General features: G+C 45.6%; 1 protein-coding gene across 2 annotated transcripts in view; it reads left to right on the top strand.

The window, feature by feature from the left end:
* XRN1 (5'-3' exoribonuclease 1) overlaps positions 1-22,624 on the top strand; it is a 2,611,979-nt gene that overhangs the window by 1,406,726 nt on the left and 1,182,629 nt on the right. For both annotated transcript variants that reach the window (XM_069618274.1, XM_069618273.1), the window contains exon 24: positions 21,386-21,501. In XM_069618274.1, coding sequence (XP_069474375.1) covers positions 21,386-21,501 — 116 coding nt within the window. The remainder of the gene's footprint in view (positions 1-21,385; positions 21,502-22,624) is intronic.

The following is a 22,624-nucleotide window of genomic DNA, read 5'->3' on the forward strand; positions in this document are numbered from 1 at the left end:
AATAGTCTCCCTGATTCAGCTTATGCTTCTATTGCTGTTGGGAGACAAATTCCTGTCATGTTGACACTTTTATTCATTTCATTAAGCTTCTATGTCTTGATAGGTGCGGGCATTACTATTGACCCTTCCATGGTTTGCCCTTTCAGAGAGCTGGCCAAGGACACATTTACAGAGGCTTCAAAGGGACGCGGAGCCTACATACATATCAGATGGTGCCCATCCTCACACATGGGAGATCCCTCTCTAATGGGTGCCACCTGCGAGTGTGAACATAAAGAAACACACCCAGAGGCATCAGCGTAAAGCGGGGCTAATCCTCCGTCACACTCCTTTGGGGACTCATGGATTTCACCATAGTGCCAATAAACTCTTGGGGTCAGAACCTTAACCAACTATTGCAGGTTTATCTGAAGGCTAGGCTGTCAGATGCCTTTCTAAAATAATTGGGCAGGGAAGGTAGATTTGGAGTAGATATATTCACTCCTGAACTCAAGTAGCAGTAAGGAGCAAAACACAAGCCCAATTCAATTATGTATCATTGCATAGTGATAGCAACAACTCATGCTGTTCTCCCCAGTCCCCATATAACAGAAAGCTCAACTTTTACAAAACATGCACCCCTGTATGTGCTTTCAAACGGGTCATTGCAATGTATGGGATTTTCCAGCTCACACTCCCTCTTACTCACCGGCTACGGATGGCGGGGTGCATATGGGGGGACAGCAAGACTCACCAAATGCCAAACAATACTTCCTTGGGCTGAGTCTTCAGTTACGACCTCGGTTCCTCAGCCCTTAGGAATGGCCAACCGAGGTACCCCAGTTTCGATACAAAGGAGCCTAGCAGCACAACCCCCAACCCCCACCCTCCCAGCCTAACAGCACAACAGTAGTTTCAGGTACTTCTTAGTGCTAAGTAGGCTGGGAGGTGGGCGGGTGGAAAACAGGGGGTGGGGTCCTTGAGTGCACTCACAGGAGAATCTAAGAACAGGAGAACAAAAGCAAAACGTAAGTAATTACGTCGGCGTAGTGAGAACCCCCTCCCACCAAAGCACCAAAGTGCCAGTCCAAAGCCCAAGGGCCAAGTCCCCGTACACAAGACGCAGGCCTCTAAGAAAGGCAAACGCAAACCCGGATGAATAACTTTGATATTTACTCTGGTTTTGAGAGTCCTGTGTCCCGTGTTGCGCAGCAAGTGTCCTTCCTCTTGCGCATAGGGCTCAGGGCTCGCAGATAGATAACGGCACCAGCAGTCCACAAAGCAAATTGTAGCAGCAGGATCCTCCAACCGCGATATCCCACAATGAAACACTTGTGTATAGGCGCGTTACAATGCCATATCATATCATATATCATACAACAGCACAGCACAACAGTACTTTCAGGTACTTCTGGGGTGCGCCATTGTGTTTTTACCGCGGGCTGCAATCACAGCTGCAGTAAGGCACCCATCGGTGCCTATTTTGTCAAAATGTCCCCGGTCTTGTTTTGTTTGCCATTTCTTGTTGGAAAGGTCCTTCCTGAGATTTACTCTGCGCGCCAAACCAGGTTTGGTCCCTTTTTTCCTTTTGTCTCTTGAATCCCGCCTCTGGCTCCTCTTGTGTCAAGCAGGGGCAGGAAGTGAGGGAGGTGCCCGAAACTCCCTATGCTTACCCACAGGTACAGGAATGCACACAAAGGTGATTGGCTGGAGACAGCCACCCTGCTGTGTGATTGACAGCTAGGATGGAATGAATAGGAGAAACCTGCATAAATGGCGAGGCTTTTTGGCTTGGAAGGCAGCGTGGACCACTGGACGAAGGAATCCTAAGAAGAACTTGGATGAGACACCTTCTGCAACTCCCGGTGATGCCCTGCTGCTGTGCTGAAGCTCCAAATTCGCCTCGACTAGAGAAGCCCTGCAAGGACGACTTCTACCCTTGGGCTGATGGGACCAATCAACCACAAAGTGAGCTTGTCTTGACATCCTATCGGAGCTGGCTGTACTCCCATTGCTGCTGCAGGAACCGAAGTTCCAGGGAGAGGAACACCAGATCGAGTGCATCGCGTTTAAATCAGACCCGAACTCCAAGAAGATCCTCTGGACTTCCCTGAAGCAGGACTGACCAAGCCTGAGCCACCTCAACGGAATGCTGGACCCCAGATGCGAGGAAAGTCTAGAGTGGTGTCCGAGAGACTGCAGTGGTGCTATTTGCTATAGACACGAGGAGCTGAAACCGCAAAGTGGCGCTGAATTGAAGTTTGCTGCTGACCTTCGCATTGTAGTGCAGGAGTCCCCAGACGTCCCCCTCTTGTCCGCAAGACTGAGGCCCAGGAACAAAAGGTTCTGCAGAGCTACACAGGAACAGAAGCCATCTGGAACCATTTCTTCCAACCAAAGGTACTGTAAACCTAAGAGGACTTACCTCTTGTTGTGTAGCCTTACTTGTTCTCAGTTGAGACTTGTCTTGGTTGCCATTGCAGAGTTGCTTGCAGCTTTGCCCCTCACAAGCCTCTTTGCTTGTGGCCCTTCAAGTGAATCTTAGTTCTACACATTTTTCTAAAAACATTGCGCAAGACTTTTACTTACCTGCAAGAAGACCTTCAGCTCCCCTAGACTTTGCTCAACTAACCCCTGACCTTGTGCTTTTGCCTTTCCTCTAGGAAAGTGTTAGGTACTTTTTAAACCCTCCAATGCAAAGTAAATTATCAGTTTATGAATTATTTGTTAACCTTTGTTTTATCCCCATATTTAATCCTTTACACCCAAATTCAGTATTGCTCTGAATGTACCAGTGATAAATCAATGTCCAGTGTCCTAGCTATTTAAGTCACCTGAGGATGTAGGAAGCGTTGGTGTGCCACCCCCAATGGGTATCATCTAATTTAGATAAACAGAGTGTGTTTTGAAGTGTACTTTAAGTGTTACATGTTTTGCTCCCTTCTGAAGAAGGCTTATATCACTGACTGTTAAATAAAAGAATAATTGTTTAATCAAGAAACCTTGAGTACAAGTGTTTATTTGAATAACTGTCACTGTGAAACTGTGTTACAACCTTACAGCTCACATTGACCCTTCTTGAGATAAGCCTGGCTGCTCAGCCACACTACCAACCTGTGTATTTCAGACTTATACCAAAGGTGGGGTTCCCTATTGCCTGGAGGACAAGGTTGCTGTAGTCTCCCAAAGGGTACTGCACATAATCTTGCCTAACCACGTCTATCCATACCTAGACGGCTGGCTCGTCAAGGCAGGGTCTCCGGAGGCAGTCCACCACACCTCTTCCGCCCTCATGAATACTCTTGGGATTTTCCATCAATCTCAAGAGGTCACAGCTGGAGCATACGCAGAATCCAACGTTCTTGGGCCTCATCTGGGATACGAGCTCCAAGAGTGTTTTTGGCAAGATCATATCTATGAAGACTGCCATGGGGCATTTTCTCAGCAGAGCAGTGACCTCGGCATTGTGGTACCAACACCTCCTGGGCATCATGGTGGCATGTCTACTGGCAGTGCCATACACAAGGCTCAAAATGAGGCGCTTACAGCTGCACCTCGCAGCCTCCTGGAGTCAGGAGAAGGGTTTCCATGCAGAGCTGGTCAGCATCCCACTTCATCTCCACCAGGACCTAGTCTGCTGGAGCATGGACTACAACTTGTGTATAGGCAGGCCCTTCCGGAAAACAGCACCGCAGGTTACCATCACCACAGACTCATACCTAGAGGCCTTGGACAGCCACAGTGTCCATGGGGTTTGGTCCCTTCAGGAGCAGGAGGCCCCCATCAACTGGCTCGAGTTGATGGCCATCTGGCTCTCTCTCAAAGCCTTCCTCCCGATGATGAGTGGCAAGGCGATCCTCATTCAAACAGACAGCTCCACCAGCATGTATTAAATCAACAAGTAGGGTGGCTCCAGCTGTCCTCCCCTCTGCACTCTAGCAGCCAACATTTGGGAGTTGGCTCTGTTAAACAACATGCACTTGGCAGCAATCCACCTCCCGGGGGAGTACAACCCGGTTGCGGACAGACTCAGTAGACTGGTTGCAGACAACTACGAATGACAGTTGAGCGAACATATTCTTCAAGGGATATTCGACAGATGGGGGTCATCCTCAGGTTGATCTTTTTGCCACCTGGTCCAACAGGAGGTTCCCCCAGTTCGCGTCCTGGCAGGGACAGGGCTGGGACTCTCTGGGTGATGCGATGCAGATACAGTGGAACAACATAAACACATATGCCTTCCCTCCCACTCCCCTGATACACAGGGTAATCTGCAAGATAAGAGAATCCTGGCACCTCTGTATCATTCTGATAGCTCCTTGGTGGCCGGCAAGGCCATGGTTCTCGGAACTGCTCAGTCTTTCAGATCAGCCCCAATGCACCTTACGCTGTGCCCAGCTCACCTATCTCAGCAAGGAGGCACGTCATCCACCCCGTCCCCCAGAAGCTAGCCCTTGCAGCGCTGTTCCTGAACAGGTCACACTAAATCATCTGCATCTGTCACAGGCTGACCTAGAAATCATACAGGGCACTAGGAGTGATGCTACTAGGAGCCAGTAGAAAAGCAAGTGGACTAGGTTTTGTCACTGGGCGGAATCAAACGAGGTTGATCCGCTAACCTGCACGTTGGACGACGTGCTACCTTTCTCAGCACACCTCGCACACTCAGGGGTGCCAGTAGGCACATGCCGCACATATCTGGCGGCCATCAGAGCCTACCGGAACTCGGAGGAGGAGGTCTTCTCATCCACCAACCTGGTGGTTAAGACATCTGGCGGGCCTCACCAGGCTCTGCCTGCCTATCAAGAAGCCACACCTGGTGTGGGAACTCAACTTAGTCTTGGGTGCTTTTTGGCGCGTAAACCGTTTGAGCCAATGGTGTCCGCGGATAACCGGCTAGTCACCATTAAGACGGCCGTCTTGGTGGGTCTTACATCTGCACTCAGGGTCCGTGAAATCCAGGTACTGGTGCCTTCAGAGCCTTGCACTACTTTTCATAAGGACAAGGTGGTGCTTAGAACTCACCCTGCGTTCTTACATAAGGTAGTCTCCTCATTTCACCTGAAGGAGGATATTGTGCTACCTACTTTCCTCGCGGACCCAAAGGATGACGCTCAGAGGGTATTGCACTGTCTGGATGTCAGGCGTGCGCTAAGATACTATCTGGACCGGACCAAGAGCTTTCGCAAATCAGACGCTCTTTGTCACCTTAGGCGGGTCAAACCCTGGCTATCAGGACTCCAAGTCTTCCATAGCAAGGTGGATGAAGGGCATCACAAGCCTCTCCCTGCAAATATGCATGCCCACGCCATCAAAGCCACGGCAGTTGCTTTCCAAAGTCATGTTCTGTGGCAGGTTTATCAGCAAGGCGGCTACATGGGCTACCCCTTCAGCCTTCTGCAAGCACTACTGCTTGGATGCCGGGACCAGGTCGGACGTGGCATTTGGTCAGCCAGGGTTAAGGAACTTGTTTTCTTAAGAGGGGCACCTCTCCACCCTGGGGCTACATTCAGTTGTAATCGCTCATACAGAATGGAGGAACGGGGACGGGACGTATAGGTTACTCATCGTAGTGACTAATGTAATCCTAGTCCATAGTCCTCTTTCCTCCGTACGTCCCACCATCCTCCCCCTAATAAAACTGGTGCCATTAGGCAATGGTAATAGTGTCGATGCGTCAAAGAGGACTGAGGAATGGCGCCGGTGGGCAGAGTCAGGGGAGCACACGCTCCCAGGGCTGTGCACCGACGTGCCTCTAAATTTAAAGGGGAAGATGATTTTTTTCTGGTGAAAAAGTTTCCGTCTCCCGTCCATAGCGAGGGATGCCCATGCAGTATGGAGGAAAGGGGACTATGGACTAGGAGTAAGTTAGTCACTATGGTGTGACTTATAATTTTGTGGTGTATACTAAATTATAATGTTTTTAACCTTATTGCTTTACTGAATGGTTGCGGATATGTATATACAAGTGCTGATTTACTAAACTCATAAAATAGCGTATGTAAATCTTAAGCCAAAACAAGATTGTCTTATGCCATTTGTTAGTTTAGTAATTTTACTTACGCTCTGTTTTTGAACTTAGTAAATCAGCTCAATATATATATGGGACTAATTTACTAAGCTAAAAAAAATAGTGTAAGGAAAAGATGCACCAAAAAATGGCTTACGTTCTTCTTATGCTATTTTTTGGAGCTGAGTAATTTTATGTTTATGCAATTTTTTTAGCTTTGTATATCAGCTGCATATATATATATATCTGAGGCTTCTGGAATCTGCTTAGATCACATGCTGTCCATAGGCCGACATCTAGTGGAAGCTGCAGAGTATTAGTTGTTGTTTTCGAAACTCAAAAAGGGACATCGACAGGGCGTGCCAGTAATACTATCCCTAGTGTGACGTCCACTGTACCCATGGTCCTTCACGCGTCGAGGTCCCTCAGAATGGAAACGCCATTACTTTCTGCATTATTTGGAGACGCATCTCGGCATTTATTTCAGCAACTGAATTTAACTCCAGGACTTTAATTCCACACGACCAGCGATCGCGTGTTGGAAGCAAACTTCACTTGCTGCATACAAACAGACACCAATATCCTCTACCTTTGATCATGCCGTACCAGATCAAACTACACTTATACGCATTGCACAATTCAAGGTACTGTCCCTTGTATTCAGAAATTTGCATCAGACCAATTTGCACAGAAGCTCCGGTTCGGAGGACATGCTTTTCATTTGATTGTTGAGCCTTGCCTTGATAAAGACCCAGCTAGGGTCGAAACAAGTGTTGGCAAAGTTGAGTAAAGTTGATCAAGTCGACCAAGTCTTGATACATAGGATGCATAACTGTGATTAAAAGACAGATTTTAGTAATTGCAATTTGTACTCTCTCAATAATTATTTTGATTCATGTGGAAGCGCTTTACGTTGGAACAATTTGTTTTGTTTTCAGTTAAATAGAGTAGGCTGGGGGATCCTACCATTCCAAAGGTTTGCAGGAGCCACTATACCACTTCACCTTGAACCAGTAGCTGAATAGATGCATATACCCGTGCTGTCTACTACCTGGTACCCCACTTCTTTTGTCTTATATCTATGAGGGGTTTTCCTGCTTCAACCAAAAGTGCTAATAGGTCTGTCAGGATGTCTTTGCAACTAAAGAGACCACCGTCCTGTGTCAAACTTCCCCATCTCTGTCCCTTACACTTATAACTAAACTAAAGCTTGACCCATGTTCTTGGTCCAGGAGAATGACTCCCTCTTCCTGGACTGGATGGCACAGTTCTGTTTGCAAGTCTCTCAACCAGGGGCATGTCTCCTTTCCCCTGACTTCAATACTTCGAAACAAAAGATTGCTGGCTCTGCATCAAAAGTTGACTATTTCTTCCCTCCAGGGGGAATGACTCCCTTCCCCCGACTTTCCTTGGCTTTGTTCTCACACTCTCTTGGCTTTTACCTTCACAGTTCACAACACCAGAGCGGTGGACTCACTTCACATGGCTTCTCTTGGCTTTACTTTCACAGTTCATATCACCAGGGGGAATGACTCACTTGCCCTGGCTTTTTTATGCTCGGGGTTCGGCTGACCTAGTTCACTTCCCTGCCAAGTACTGCCACGAAGAAGATGCATTATATCTTTGTAACTGTTAGGGTCCCAGACTCTTCTTCTCTGTTTGCTGTGGATTCCCCAACCCTTCGTTGGTGGTTAGTGGTTACTTCCCAGCCACTAGGACAAGTAAGATTCCCTTGGAGGCTTATTCCTTGATTTACAGGATCCCCAACCCTGTTCTACAGGTTAGTGGCGTTAGCGATCCCACTATAGCCCTTGGGTGTGTTCCCTGGAGTGTTCAGTGTTAGGGGATAATATCTCCCTCTACCCCTAACCTTCCTCAGGTTTCTCAATACTTTTCACAGTGCCATGAAGGACGACTTCCTTCTCCTGGCCTTTGCTGTGCGGTTCCTGATGTCACGGGGAATTAACCTTTTCCATAGTCTTTCTTGGGCTTCTCGTGAGGCCAAGGAAATGACTCCCTCCCCTTGGCTTCTCAAACAATGTTCACAAACACTAGGATGGGACGATTCCCTTTCCGTAGCCTTTTGTTACACTCACCTGGTTCCCACAGGGGTGTCGATCGGACCCGGACAGCTGCGGTGTCCACCAACGTGATGCGTAGTGCAGAGATGACAGTCTGGACTGGCCCGCCTAAATTTCGTCTGCTTGACCCGTAGAAGTATTCTCCTGCAAGTGGAGAAAGGGATTTAGCCACCCGTGGATTTTAGTGATGGGCCCCCCCACTGTTCTCGTTCTCCCCACTAGTCACCTCCGATATCCCCTTTTAGTAACCTCACCTTGTGTTTTTAAATGATGAGCTCTCCATCCTGCGTGGCATGCAGGGGCGCGTAGATACCAGTTACTTCACTGATTTGAAGGTACTGGAGGAGTTCCGGAGGAATATTGACTCCAGGGTTTATAAAGTTCAAAGAGTTCAATATGTCTGATGTTCACTCTTGTTCCATTCCCTTGTTGAATTGCAGCTGGGTCCAAAAGAATATTGCCTGGAGGCAGCTGATGGCGTTCAGGTAAGAGTCTGTATTACCCAACACTGTCGGGTAAAAGTTGCATGAGTTTAACTTGTTGTTTTCTCTCCCTTTATAGGTGCGGCATAGGAAGATATGGCATATTAAAGGGTAATGCCTCCGGTGGTAAATCAGGTAAGCCTATGGTGGTAAGAGATTGTATTTGTCTGCTCTCTCGGCTCACCTTATTTCTTTTGTTTTCCCCCAGGTGCTGGAGTTCGACGAAAATGATGGAGGCAGCGCTGAGTCGAAAGATGCTGTGGACTGGTGAGTATGACGTGGCGCTGCTGCTGGCGATGCGACGCGTGCTGAAATAATGTCCTTTCCAGGCTCGGAGACGTGCTGGATCCGGAATCAGGTAAGGAATTAAAATAATGTCCGTGATCTAACCTTTTCGCCTTCTTTCCCCTTTTTCTAGGAGCTCCGGATTCGAGGCGGGCGTGGCAGAAGACTGGATGCTGACTTGCAGGCACGGTGAGCGTTACGCTGCAGAATGCAGAATAATGCAAAGCGTGTGCTGCTGTTCGGGCGTGGTTTAAATAGCCTCCAAAGTAGTTCCAGGTAAGAAGTTCCCCAGAACATCACCCAAGTAAAATAAATAGTCCCTGTAATAAAGTAGTCCCATCCAGTCCTCACGTTGGCTTGGTTTCATTTGCAGCATGGTCTGCATTAGATAAGTAATGTCTGAGCCTAGCACCTATGGCGCCAGGACTGATTTCTAAGATGAGCCTGGCGCCTAAGGCGCCAGGACTGATCCCAAACAGCCCCCAGTCGGGGCTGCTGGGGTTTTAATAAGTATCTGGATGCCTGCTCCTGGGGCTGATGGACTCGATCCAGATGCCCGGGGGTAGGCATCATGACACCTTTCTCTGACTCATCACAAGGCCAAGAAAAAGACTCCCTTCTCCTGGCTTCTGTGTTCATCAGCTTTGGACAATTCACCATGCCAGGGGGATGGCTGCTTCCCCTGACCTTTCTCAGCTTTCTAGGCACAGTCAACCTGGTTTACTCCGCTTTATTTTATTGGTTTCTTTTTAGGTGCTTATACAGTAAGAAAATACTGTTTCAAAGCGCCCATAGGGCAAGGAGGGAGCGAGGGTGGGAAATACTTTACAAAAATAATATTTAAGAGCAGAGGAGGGAAGGGACGACCCTTCTCTGCCTTGAGTATTCAGAACATGCAAGTGCAGAAAGGAAGAGGGGGTAAGTGCTGGGCAGTCTGAGCTTGTGGGTGAGCCAAATACTAAATGCTAGAAATGTTTAGTGCTACACGGTCTGGGCTGCTGGGAAGTGTGAGCCTCCAAAGCAGAGGGTGTGAAATGCAAGTGCTGTGGATAAACATGAGCTGGGAAGAATTGGTGTGGGAGGTCAAGGCCCCAGGGATGCATAAGGGCCAAGGACACTGATTCAGCAACTGTGGGATTAGCAGAGGAGAGAAGGAGGAAAGGAGGAGGAGACGACGTAAGTCTTAAGGAGCTTCTGGAATTTGAGTAGATCCTGCTCAAGGCGCAGGGAGAGGGGGAGGCTATTTTAAAGGTGGGAGCCCACAGAGGAAAGTGAGCGACCCCTGCCCTCTGTTTAGCAAAATGCTTTACACGCAGAGTTGGTGCCAGAGGAACAAAGTGGTCTAGAGGGAGAGTATTTGGTGAGATAAAGTTGAAGCTAGTGTGGTTCCTGGGCCCAGACAGCCTTGTGGATGATGCAGACGGATTTGAATTTAATCTGTGCAGCCACCGGGAGCCAGTGAAGACTTTTCAGTGCATGAGAGATGCGATCCCTGGGCTTAAGGCCAAGGATAAGTCTTGCTGCCCTATTGTGGATAAGCGGAAGGGATCGCAGAGTGGAAGAAGGAAGATTCAGGAGGTGGCTGTTAGTGTAGTCAAGTCTAGAGAGAACCAGGCCTTGAGTCACATTGCGCCTCTGAGGGAAAGTGAGAAAAGGTAACATTTCTTTGAGAAGGAAGAACTGATAGTTGGACTTCTTGGCAATGTCCTGAGTGTGATGGAGGAAGGAGAGAGAGGAGTCTAAGATGTCTCCAATGTTTCTGGCTGCAGGCGCAGGGGGAGAGCCCAAGTAGGAAGGCCAGAGTGAAGGGAAGAAGGAGGGAGCAGACGTCCCAATGGGAAGGATCGCAGTTTTACAGGTGTTAAGGAAGAGATCATTGGAGGTGCCTCACCCTGACAGGTACTGTGACTTTGAAGAACAACATGGATGCTTCTTGTTACTTTTATTGGTGCGTGTCCCTGACCCGCACTTTCTACTTTCTCCTTCTATCTGATAGACTTGGTTCATTCTCCTGCTAAGTACCACCATGCTTTTCACAATAGGCAAAAGTTCCTTTCTCTCCATAAGGGTCCCAGACCCTAGATGCTCTGCTTTTTTGTCTTCACGCTTCTCAGCCACTTTCTTGGGGCCTCTCCTGCCACCCCGTACATTTCCCTGCAGTCCACGGTGGTCCTGGACACCTGCGATCATCCAGGGTGCTTCCCTGTTCCTCTGCATCTCCCTTCGGTCTGCAGCGGCTCCATGGGGGGAAACCTCCTCTCGCTGGCGTGTCTTCTGCTTCCCATGCTTGCCGGGCTTCAGGGACGCCAGGAGCTGCTGCTTCTCGTCTCATCAAGCGGTCCATCCACACTGGACCTGCTTTGCACCGGCTTGCTTCTGCCTGCTCTCTTGTCCCTCGACTGTGCTGGCTTTCTCGGTTCCTTCAGGGAGGGCTCAGCGAATGGTAAAGTCCTTTCTCTATTTTATTTGGATTTGGACCAATAGGAAGTCGGTAAACACTAAACTGCTCAAGATAGTTCAGATGTGCTCTTGGTTTCTCCGCACTTCCTCCTCATCACAGTACTAAACTAACTATTCTCCCAGGAGTCAATAGAGTTAGTCTTCTTCTTAGTGGTTGGTAAAGACGCTCTACTTGGGTAGCTCTTATACATCCTCGTCCCAGTACTTTATGGGGTTTAAGTGGGGGAACACAAGGGGGAGTGAGGGTCTGGGGAGGTATACCAATGCAGTGTTCTTTTTAGATAGTTGTCCGTAGTCCCTCAGTACGTAGCTGAGTACCACCCCCAGGGGGACTATTGGGAAGCAGCCTCACCTCACTGGCCTCATGGAAAGGGCTCCCTCTAGGGGAGAAGGGACGACATGCGAAGATTCGTCACATTGCTTTTTCTCATCTCCTCCGGGTGTGTCATAACTCACCTTGTTTGCTTTGGGAGACCTGCACCTTGGTGGCGGCGTGGCTTACTGGGCTAGATCCAGCGTTCGCCTTAGATGCGCAGTACCTCTTTCTTTTGGCTGGTATCTTCTCCGGCATCTCGCACGGTCCTGCTCCTGCAGACTTTTTTGTGTACTCCCACGGCCAGGTGCCGGCGGCGCCCTCCTTTTTGGCAGCAGTTCCACCTTGGACACTCCACCCAACTGTGTCTGCTTCTTTGTTGTGTCTTCTCCCGACTGCTCTCCTCATGCTCTCCTCATTTCCTCTTGGTCAGCTTTGCCCGCACTCCAATGTACTCTCATGAACTCTGTGTCTCTTCCACAGAAGTCCTCTCGGCAGAGACTCCTCTGCTGACTTCTCAGCATTCTGTTCTGTTGGTAGTTCCTGGACTCTCCAGGGTATGCACTTGGGTCTTCCCTTCGCTAGTCTTTGGTTTCTCTTTATTACGAATGAGCACAGATGACTGGAGTACTCATTCAAGTTCTTGCTGGTGCTTTTCCTTGTTCCGCACCTCCTCCTCATCTCAGTACTTAAATATTGATTGCCCCTTATGATGATTGCTACTGTTCCTCGTCTCAGTAGTTGTTGAGTTTTCAGACTTGCAGAAACACATGGAAGTGTTGGGTAGGGTATTGGGGGTCTACAGAGTAGGGAGCTGGGTGGGGTGTTCGATGAGGGGTATTTTACTACGTACCCCTTAGATGGTCGCCCTTGTCCCCATGAGAGGGAGTTTCTCCCCATGAGATCCTCCCGCTGTGTACCACCCCAGGGGGACTATCGGGTAGCAGCCTCACCTCCCTGGTTCATGGAAAGGGGATCCCTGTTAGGGAGAAGTGACGACATCTAAGAATTCGTCACATCATAGACAGTCCAGGATCTATAGAATAGGTTCAGTATGGTGTTGGGACTCCTAAATCATAATTGGTGCTGCGGAATCAGAGCTCCAAATATTTAGTTCTGTGCATTTGCCTGACAGCCACCCCCTCCGCCCCCTTGTGCTTCAGTATTATACTTGCATAAAAGTGATTTTTCCTTAAGCTCTGCAAACTGTTATTTTTATCCAACTCATTTGCACTCATTTTATCAACCTCAAAGTGATTAGGCAGATTAACCCACCACTGTAAATAAAAGATGCAACATTCAGATCTCAACATAGATTTCTATAGTGGGTTAATTCCTATACTGAGCTATTTTACAGGCTTCTTCCATTCCATGTGGGTGTTCTGCTATACCAAGAAGTATACTTGATGTGCGTTTTACTTTATTTCTATAATTGTCTATTTTTGTATTTTATTTTGATATTTGTATTCTTATTGTATATACTGATTTATTTTATCATTTGTATAGCACGCTAAGCCCAGGGCATCAAGGAGCTGGAGCAGGGTACATACATTTACTAGAAAGTAGAAAACGCTTATAGTGGATACATAAACTTGTTACATTGGTGTATATTGTGACATTTTTGGCGATGCAGGTGGTTGGGTAATAGAACACTCTGATGGTTGGGCTCCGAGTTTAAATATTAGCAGTATCACATAGCAATTTGCTATGCAATTCTGTAGTTTTGCTAATTAAATTGACATTTGTGTAGCAAAGCTAGCTATTTAAGGTACCCTGTTCAATGAAAGCACAACTTACCCTGCATTTCTCGCTTGCCCTTGTGGCGCTTTTCACCCTATTTTATCTGTTCACTGTAAGTTCAGGGGAGCTAATGGAGAGAGAGTGGAGTAGTAATCCTCTCCTCCACACGTAAGTGCCAAAGGCCTGTGTGGGAGTGCTAGGCAAGATTTTTTTTCTTTTTAGATAATTGAAAACCAGAAGTAATCAGGCTGATATTTTTATTAAACTAACCATATCATGCCTGGCAAAGATCAGTATGTGTTAACTTAATTTATTTTTTAAAAGACAGTGATGCATTCCATTCCTAAAAATGTAAGTTGTTACATAATGCATAATTACAGTATTGCTCCTGTAAAATACTGCATTGTCCCATGCTCTACATTGGGGACAGTGCATCACATTGACCAGGAAATATTTAGATTTCCGGAATGTTGGCCAAGGTGACAGCAGCTTAAGCCTGCAGCCTCCTGGTCCCCTCCCTGAAGCTATTTCAAATTGATAATGAATTCAAAAAAGAAGATTCAAGAACCAGAAAACCCTAATTCCAAGAAACAATTGCTGGAGATGGAAGAAGAAAATCCAAGCAGTCAGGACATCTATAAACTTCTGAAGCAAGTGTCCCTGGATTTGGTAGAGGTGAAAACTACCTTGGCAGAACTGAACTCTATGGTGTGTCATTTGGATGGCAGAGTAGAGGAGTTGGAAAGGAAATCACATTCAATGACCTCGGAGATGGCAGGAAGTTACAGGGCCTACAGCATTTTGAAAAAGGACCTCCATGATGAGAAGGACTGGAGATTGGAAATGGACTTCAAACTGCGGGAGAGAAATATCAGACTGGTTGGAGTAGAGGAAGACCCTGGAACTGACAACCTGATTTCAGCAGTTACTGGGATTTTTAAAGATTGCTTTGGTCTAATGTCTATTAAGGAGGAGGATATTGACCATATTTATAGGATTGGTAAACAGCCGGGCTCTAGACCCAGGCACATCATGGTGGTCTTTGTTCTGGCAAGGAAGAAGGAAGGTTTGCTGCTTGCCGCTAGGTCTAAGGGATCTACCTTCTACAAGGGAAAACCTATTTTTGTGTTCCCGGACTACCCTAAAGAAGTCATGGTAGCTAGGAAGAGCTTTAAGGGTGTAAAAGACTTGGCAAAGTCCCTGAAGGTGAAGTCCTTATTGAATAGATATAACTCTATGACTTTGATGTTGCCAGAGGGAGAGAGAATTACTTCTGATCCAAAGGAAGCTCTCTCTTGGCTTGAGGCATTACGGGATAAAACTACTACAATTGCTGATTGAAGTAGCATTGTATTGTTGGCCTTCCCCCATCCTTCTCGTATTTTTGTTTGGCTGTTTTTTTTTGTTTTTTTTTACTTTGGATTTCATATGTGAAAATGGCGCCGGGTGCTAGATTCAGTTGCAAGTTTTAAATTCGCCTGCGATCGTTACTGGAACGCGGCTCTTTCATTCGATTCCTCTGGAGGCAGCACTTCTGAAGGAAAGGACCTTCATTTATCGATACGTGATGTACGGCGTTACATCGCGCTCCGTGTCACGTGTCAGTATTACGGATTACGGATGGCGGATTGTGGAAGGGGGCGCTGCATTGGGGAGGAGGAAGAACATGCAGTTCGGATTTCGGCAGCGCTCCCTCCCTCCCTCCTTCCGTGGCGGTTTGTGATGCGGCTCAGCGCATGGAGATCGGGGCTTTGGGACCAGCTGATCTCGCCGCTTGAAGGTACGTTCTGGAGCTTTTAAAAGACTGGAGGGCGGCTGTCATGGTGTGCTGCAGGGCCGGAACTTTTGCGGAATTGGAGCGGTTGGTGGTTATGTGGTGGCCTTACTGTGCCTTGGCCCCCGGCCAACTGGTGATACGTGTGTCAGCTGTGGAACTCGGGCTTTTGATGGGAGCTTGTCTGACACTATGGGCGGGCGGCCTCAAAACGCTGATGCTAATGCGTTGATTGGATTATGGCTGGCTCCCAGACACGTGCATGTTGTTGATAGCAGTGTCTGCATCCACTCCAAACCAGAAGCCTCAATGTGCATACTGAGTCATAATTTTGATATCTTTGGAGTCAACTTTGCACAGCTGCTGAGGGTTTATCTCAAGTCTTTGCACTGGCTTCATGTGCAGCTGTCTTCCTGGATTGATCCCGGAGTCATCATGGAATAGTCATCTCTACTACTCCTCCACCTGCTTTTAAGTCTGAGTGGGGGAGTGGGGATGTGCACGTGACGGAGGCATAAAGATATGTGGTACTTTTCATTCCGGCACTGTGAAAGGTTTTGTCTCACGAGATGATGGCAGAATTGAAGGAGATAGTACGGAATGGGAAGGAGGCCATTTTTACTCACTGTACTTTGGTCCATGTTTACTCTCGTGATGGTTATGAATAACATGCATATGATGTTACAGCTGGGCATGGACAGGGGCGGAGATTTACACCATGATTGTCTGCTATATAATTTGCTGCACTGTCATTTGTTTTACTCTATTGCTGTTTTCATTTATTTATTTATTTATTTTATTTTGGGGGAGGCCTCTCTCTAGTGACCTTTTGATTGTTGCTGGAGTGGTCTGTAGGGTGTTGGGTATACTCATTTTGTTCCAGATATATTTGCTGTTGCAATCCTTTTTGCCTCACTAGTTACATCAATGTTTGGGACGCTTTTGAAGTAATTCAGGTTGTATTACACTGACATGTTATTTGAAGTCTGCATAGGCTCTTTTTAATTTCAGTGTTTTCTGGTTGGGGATGTTTATATATGATTGGGAGGTGTACTGGGGGTGGCTTGGGGCTTGTTAGTTCCTGTTGACGTTGGATTCATACTTCTGCAGGTGGGGGTGGGTTTTTGATTCTTATAAGTACAGAATTTATTATCTGTTTTTTCATTATCTTCTTCTTTCCCTTGCAATGCCATCTGGGAGGGGTAACCAGTTGTCTGTTTCTTCTTGGAATATAAATGGTCTAAACAATCCCCTCAAAAGGCAAACGATTTTTAATTGTTTGAGGGATATGCGCAGTGATGTTTATTTCCTTCAGGAGACCCATTTATTGCTGGATGAAGTTAATATGTTGCGCAAAGGATGGATTGGGGAATTTTTTGTTTCGTGCTATTCTTCCAGGAGTAGAGGGGTTGCTATCCTGATTCGGAAGAATTCCCCGATTAAGGTCTTAAACTCTAGCTCTGACAAGGAGGGTAGGGTCATTGCACTTTTGGTGGAAGTTCAGGGAATTCAGATTATTCTTTGCAGTGTTTACGCTCCCTCAGTGGATGATGGTTCATTCTTTGGAAAAGTTGCTCAAATGATACAGGACTTTGCTTGCCGGAATGTTATTCTGGGGGGTGATTTTAATTTGGTTATTGATGCTGTCAAAGATCGGAGCGGATCCAATGCCGTTTGCAGGAGGGATCCGACATTTTGTTCTTTTAGCTCACTTATTTCTGAATTTGCCTTAGAAGACTGTTGGAGATTACTTCATGCTAATTTGAGAGAATACACGTTTTATTCTAGCTCTCATGATTCACATTCTCGTATAGATATGTTTCTCACGGCTGGATCAGCAACCTTGAATCTGGTAAGCTGTGAGATTGGCTGTATTGCCGTCACTGACCATGCATCTGTGTTTATGAATATGGGTTTGCAGTTTGATACTTCCAGATCTTTTTGTTGGAAAATGAACACCTCAATTCTTCAGGATGAGAAGATAGTGGATAAAATCAGGTCTGAGGCTGATCACTTTGTTGTGGAAAATAGGACAGAAGGAATTGGTGTTAGGACAGTCTGGGAGGCATTTAAATGTACGATGCGGGGATTGATCCTGGGTTTATCCAGTAGCAAGAGGAAATGTATAGAGAGGAAAAGTTTGGATTTGGAACAAAATATTAAGCAGCTTTCAAAGGATTTGATAAATGACTCAGTTAATCTGGAGAAAAGGAGAAAGCTTAGGGAACTACAGAGGGAGCTGAATGAGTCTTTGAAAGCAAGGTCTGAAAAGGATTTGTTTAGATTGAAATGTTCTAATTTTGATTATGGTGAAAAGTGCGATCGCTGGCTTGCCTATAGATTGAGACAACAGCAATCAGAAAGATCTATCACTTCTATCAAAAGAGAGAATGGTCAGGTGACTTGTGACCCGAAATTGATTAATGAGACTTTTAGTGAATATTATATGAAACTCTATCAAAGTGAGTTGGGTGTCAGTGGATTGAATGATTCCTTTTTGAATGGATTGGAAATACCTAGAGTGAGTGATTTGGAGAATGCAATGCTGAGTGAGGCTTTGACTGTGGATGAATTGAAAAATGCGATTGGGAAGTTGAACTCGGGCAAGTCTCCGGGTCCGGATGGTCTGCCTGCTGAATTTTATAAAATCTTACCTGATTCAGTGATAGAACTTATGCGGGATATGTTCATAGAATCCAGGGTGGGAGGTTTGCTTCCTGCTTCTACTAGTCATGCCATTATATCGGTTTTTCTAAAAAAGGGTAAAGATGGTTGTTTGACTTCGAATTACCGTCCGATCAGTTTGATTAATACTGATAATAAGATCCTTGCAAAACTATTGGCCCTTCGTTTGCAGAATCTTCTTCTGAAGTTAGTGCACACTAATCAGTCAGGCTTTGTCCATGGCCGGAGGACATCTAGCAATGTTAGGAATTTACTGTTGTTGATGACACATGTACAGGAATTGGATGATGATGTTGCGGTGCTTTCCTTGGACGCGGAGAAAGCGTTTGATCGTGTTGATTGGGACTAACTTTTTTCAATATTGCGTGCAATGAATTTGGGAGAGGAATTTATTTCTTGGATAGCCTTGCTTTATGCTTGTCCGACGGCCGCTGTCAGAACTAATGGGCAATTGTCAGATTCTTTTGTGCTACGGAGGGGTACGAGACAGGGATGTCCTTTATCCCCCCCTGATATTTGTTTGGCCATGGAACCACTGGCGATTGCCTTAAGGAGTGACGTGGGAATACAGGGTCTGAGTTTTCATGGTGCTGACCAAAAGTTGTGCTTTTATGCGGATGACCTACTTTTGTTGTTACGGAATTTAACAGTGTCGCTTCCGGCCTTACTGAATGTTTTGGATAGATTTCATGCGGTGTCTGGATTTAAGGTTAACTGGTCTAAATCTGAGGTGTTGCCAATTTCAGGATATTGTGACAATAACTTGATCACTGGGATTGGGTTTCAATGGTGTGAAAGGAAACTGAAGTACCTGGGTATATGGCTAACCCCACTGGTGGATGAGATGGTTGTGGTAAACATGAATGAGGTTTGTACTGATTTGAAAATGAGCATCTTGAGGTGGTCTTTGCTTCATTTATCCCTATGGGGCAAGGTGAATGCTATCAAAATGAATGCAGCTCCAAAGATTAATTATGTTCTAAGTATGCTTCCGATGAAAATTGGTCAACATTACTGGAAAAGAATTGATGGTTTGTTGCAGTCATTCCTGTGGGATAATAAGCCGCCTAGGCTTAAATTGTGGAAACTTCAGTTGCCAGTAGAAAAAGGTGGTCTAGGAGTACCGAACTTCAGGGCATATTATTTAGCCTTTTCAAGCCATTTTATTGTGCCTTTTTTGATGGATTTGCCTCATCAATGGGTAATTGCAGAGGCTAGTATGTTGGGTCCGCTCCCTCCAAGGGCAATTCTCACGGCGACAAACAAGTCCTGTATTAAATCACCTTTGACGGTTTTTCTGAGAGAGACGTGGAGACAGGTTCATGAATTGTTGGGCTCGGTTGCTTCAAGGACCATTCACTCATCCATTTGGTTGAACCCATTGATTGCTATCGGGGGCAGGTCTTTGTTTTGGCCGGATTGGTTTCTAGGCGGGGTGCTCTGGATTGATGATGTTCTGTTGGATGGAGGATGGATTGGGGAACGTGAGTTACGAGCAAAGTTTCACATTGATAATTTCAGAACTGAAGACTTCAGGAAATTGAAAAGGTGTATCGGTGATGTGGGGGAGCTAGGAAGTTCAATGGTGAATCTCTATCTAATGGAGAGGGAGCCAGGTGGTTGTTCCATTGCTAGCAGGATATATAATTGTATTGTGTCTGCTTATAAGGAAAATTCTGATTTGAGAGATGAATGGGGAAGGAGGTTGGGGTGTGAGATTTCGCCTGAGATGTGGCTGGATATGTGTGCGAATGTTAAACTCTGTGCAATTGATATGGTGGAGCGGTCAAGACAGATAAAGATCCTCAATAGAGTGTTTTGGAGCCCGGAGCGAATGTTTAAGAGGGGGCTGATGGACTCAGATGAATGCTGGTGTTGTGGGAATGGACAGGGAAGTTTGGAACATCTGTTGTGGGAATGTGTGCGTGTACGGGGATTTTGGCACAAGGTTTGCGGTGCCTGTCGGCGTGTTTTGGATTTGGATGTTGAATTGGATTTTATGACAATGATTTTGGGAGGTGGAGAATTGCTGGATCATCTCTCTGTGTCACGGAAAAAGTTGTTACTCCGTGGAGCTTGTCTGGGCAAAAAGTTGGTCCTCAGGGGCTGGAAGTCGCGGAATGCGCCTTCTCTTGATGATTGGGTTGAGGGGATGTCTGCCCTTGCATCCATGGAAAGGGTGGTTTACAAGCGGCAAGGGAAGTTGAAATTGTACAGAAAGGTGTAGGATGATTTTCTGAGTATTTACTGATTTATTGCAAGTTATGTGTATATAATATTCTGTTATTCTGTGTATTCTTACTGAGTATTTTTTGTTCTGATTGTTTGATTATATATGTGTAAACTTTATAAATAAACAAATTTAAAAAAAAGGAAATATTTTTTAAACGTGTTCGTGATCACATGTCCAAATGCTTTTGATGGCAAACCTAGTTTTGGGACTTGCTGGTTGCATACATCAATGCAACTGGTGCTCAACGCATGAGCTGATTGCATACTCCTTGATATTCTATCTCATCACCCTGTAGCTTTATACCAGCTACTCTGAAAGTGAGATGGCTGCAAACTACAATATTTCACCTAGTTTGCCCAGCTCTCTGCCTGCTAAGCCATCTACTCTGCTTAGTCTGTTACTTTCTTTCCTCTTAAATAATGAATACACAAAGCTAACTAGATGTTTATGCAAAGTGGTGATCAATAGTTCCATCCACTCTCTATATCTACAGATGTACTGCAGTACCATACACTGTAGTTGGCCTTCACAGCTCACTTTGCTCTGATTATGATTGCATTTTATATTAGCACCTGCGGGAGAGAGCTGGCCATACTATTTTCAGAGCCTTTTAACATAGCTATGTATTTATTTGTGTCCATTCATGCAGCTAACTGTTTTCTTTTTACAGACACTCATCCAACACTCGCAAAGTCAAGTACATTTTATGAAGGGCGAGTACCATTTGGAGGGGATGTTTGTAATTTTGATGTTACATTTACTATGTTTGCAGTTTGTTTGATATGTTTCTCTGTGCATGGCTGGCCTGTGGGTGGCAGCAGTGTGCCAAACACAGTGGGTTTGTCATGATGTGCACCATTTTACACAAGGCATATTTACATTTTTTGTCATCAGTTGCCATGGATCAAGTGCATTCCTCTTGGGTTGAGTAGGTAAACTAATTTACTTGACCTGCAGGTCTAGCGGAATTGTAAAGAAATTGCAGGGCATGACTCTTCTAACTAATGTCTTACTTGAGCGGTACACAAAAATGCTGTAGTTTATGTCTTGGCTACAAATAACTTCTGATGACATTAAAAATATTAGTACATTGCTAATCAGATGGGTTAGTTTGCTAATCAATAATATTTTAATTAGCAAATTCCGCTAATAAATGTTTGAAAACTAATTTAATGCCTTGGTATTTCTGGTAAAGGGGGCTTTCCGTGTGAACACATTACAAAGGTGATATTAATTCCCTTTAGCACCGTCCTTATTTTAGGGACTTGATGTTAATTGTGGCAAGTTTGAAAAATCTCACCAAAATGTCATTGCAAATGTTTGTTTTCTGTCTTGTCTTTAAGAAATACTCCATAAAATACAATCCTGGATATGTGCTGGCCAGTCGTCTAGGAGCCAGTGGATACCTTGTGTCAAGGTTTACTGGCAGTATCTTCATTGGAAGAGGTTCAAAAAGAAAGTAAGATCACACTATGAATTCAATATTTTATTATGTCAATATCTAAATGATAAAACACAATGAAAAGTTAGAGCCTGTACTTCAATATGTATTATCTACCCACCGATTGCATGCCTGTATTCTAGTTTTTGTTTTATCCCATATAAAGCGGCACAGAGCAGAAAGCAAAAGGAAGCTTAAGCGTTGAAGAAGGTAAGTAAAGACATTTAAAGTGCAGAGGCGCAGTAAGAAAACAAACCGGTGCAAGTGTGCACATTAGTGTGCAAGAGGCACAATACCGATGGAACAAACCAGAGGAAGGTGCAAGAGTGCGCGAAAAAGTAAAAAAACAAAGTAAAGCAAGAAAGGGGTGCAGGAAGCACCTGAAGGTGAGAGGTTGAAAGGAAAGAGCAAGGAATAAGAGGGGATACCGATCAGTGGTCACGCCTAGAAGCAAAGAACCTGTCGGTTTTTTAAAGTCTCTGATTGTACCCCCCTCTCCACTCTGAAATGTGTATGAAAGAACTCAATATAAAAGGAAAGGTGCATCCTGACAGCTGAACTTGAGTTTGAATCCAAGAGGGGCCTAAGCTTGGGGAAGGAAAACCCTGTGAAGCCTAACAAAGTGGAATATTTATTATTTTGTGATGGCTGAACTTGTGTTTGAATCCAAGAGAAGTGGAATATTGATTGGTTTTGATGCTGAAGGAGTTAAAGCTTTGGGAAGGGAACCGCGGGGAGCTTGGAAAGCAACTGTGTGGATTTCATTTTGGTTGCGTTTTGGAACTTGGAAGAGCTAAAGTTGGGGAAAGGAATCCCAAGGAACTTGAGATATTTGAAAGTGTAAGACCGCAACAAGAACTATGAAGGTCTGATTAACAGTCCTTTGTTGATTGAACTCATTTTTGTGAAGCTGACCACCCCACACTTGGTAACCAACCTTGGTTTCCTATTTTTTGTTGAACCAGTATTTTTCCTTTTTGAAGACTTCCTAACTCATATTTGTAAAGAGTGAGGGCAAGCGTAGGTTTAGACACAGATGAACTATTGTTTTGGACTCTTAGACATTGACGGCCCTTAGAAACATCAGTTATGGGAACCATCCCTTTAGAGTTTGGGCCAGATAGGCATTACACTAACCCAA

The sequence above is a fragment of the Ambystoma mexicanum genome, chromosome 10 (assembly GCF_040938575.1).
Source record: "Ambystoma mexicanum isolate Mex_15411 chromosome 10, UKY_AmexF1_1, whole genome shotgun sequence".
Classification (NCBI taxonomy): domain Eukaryota; kingdom Metazoa; phylum Chordata; class Amphibia; order Caudata; family Ambystomatidae; genus Ambystoma; species Ambystoma mexicanum.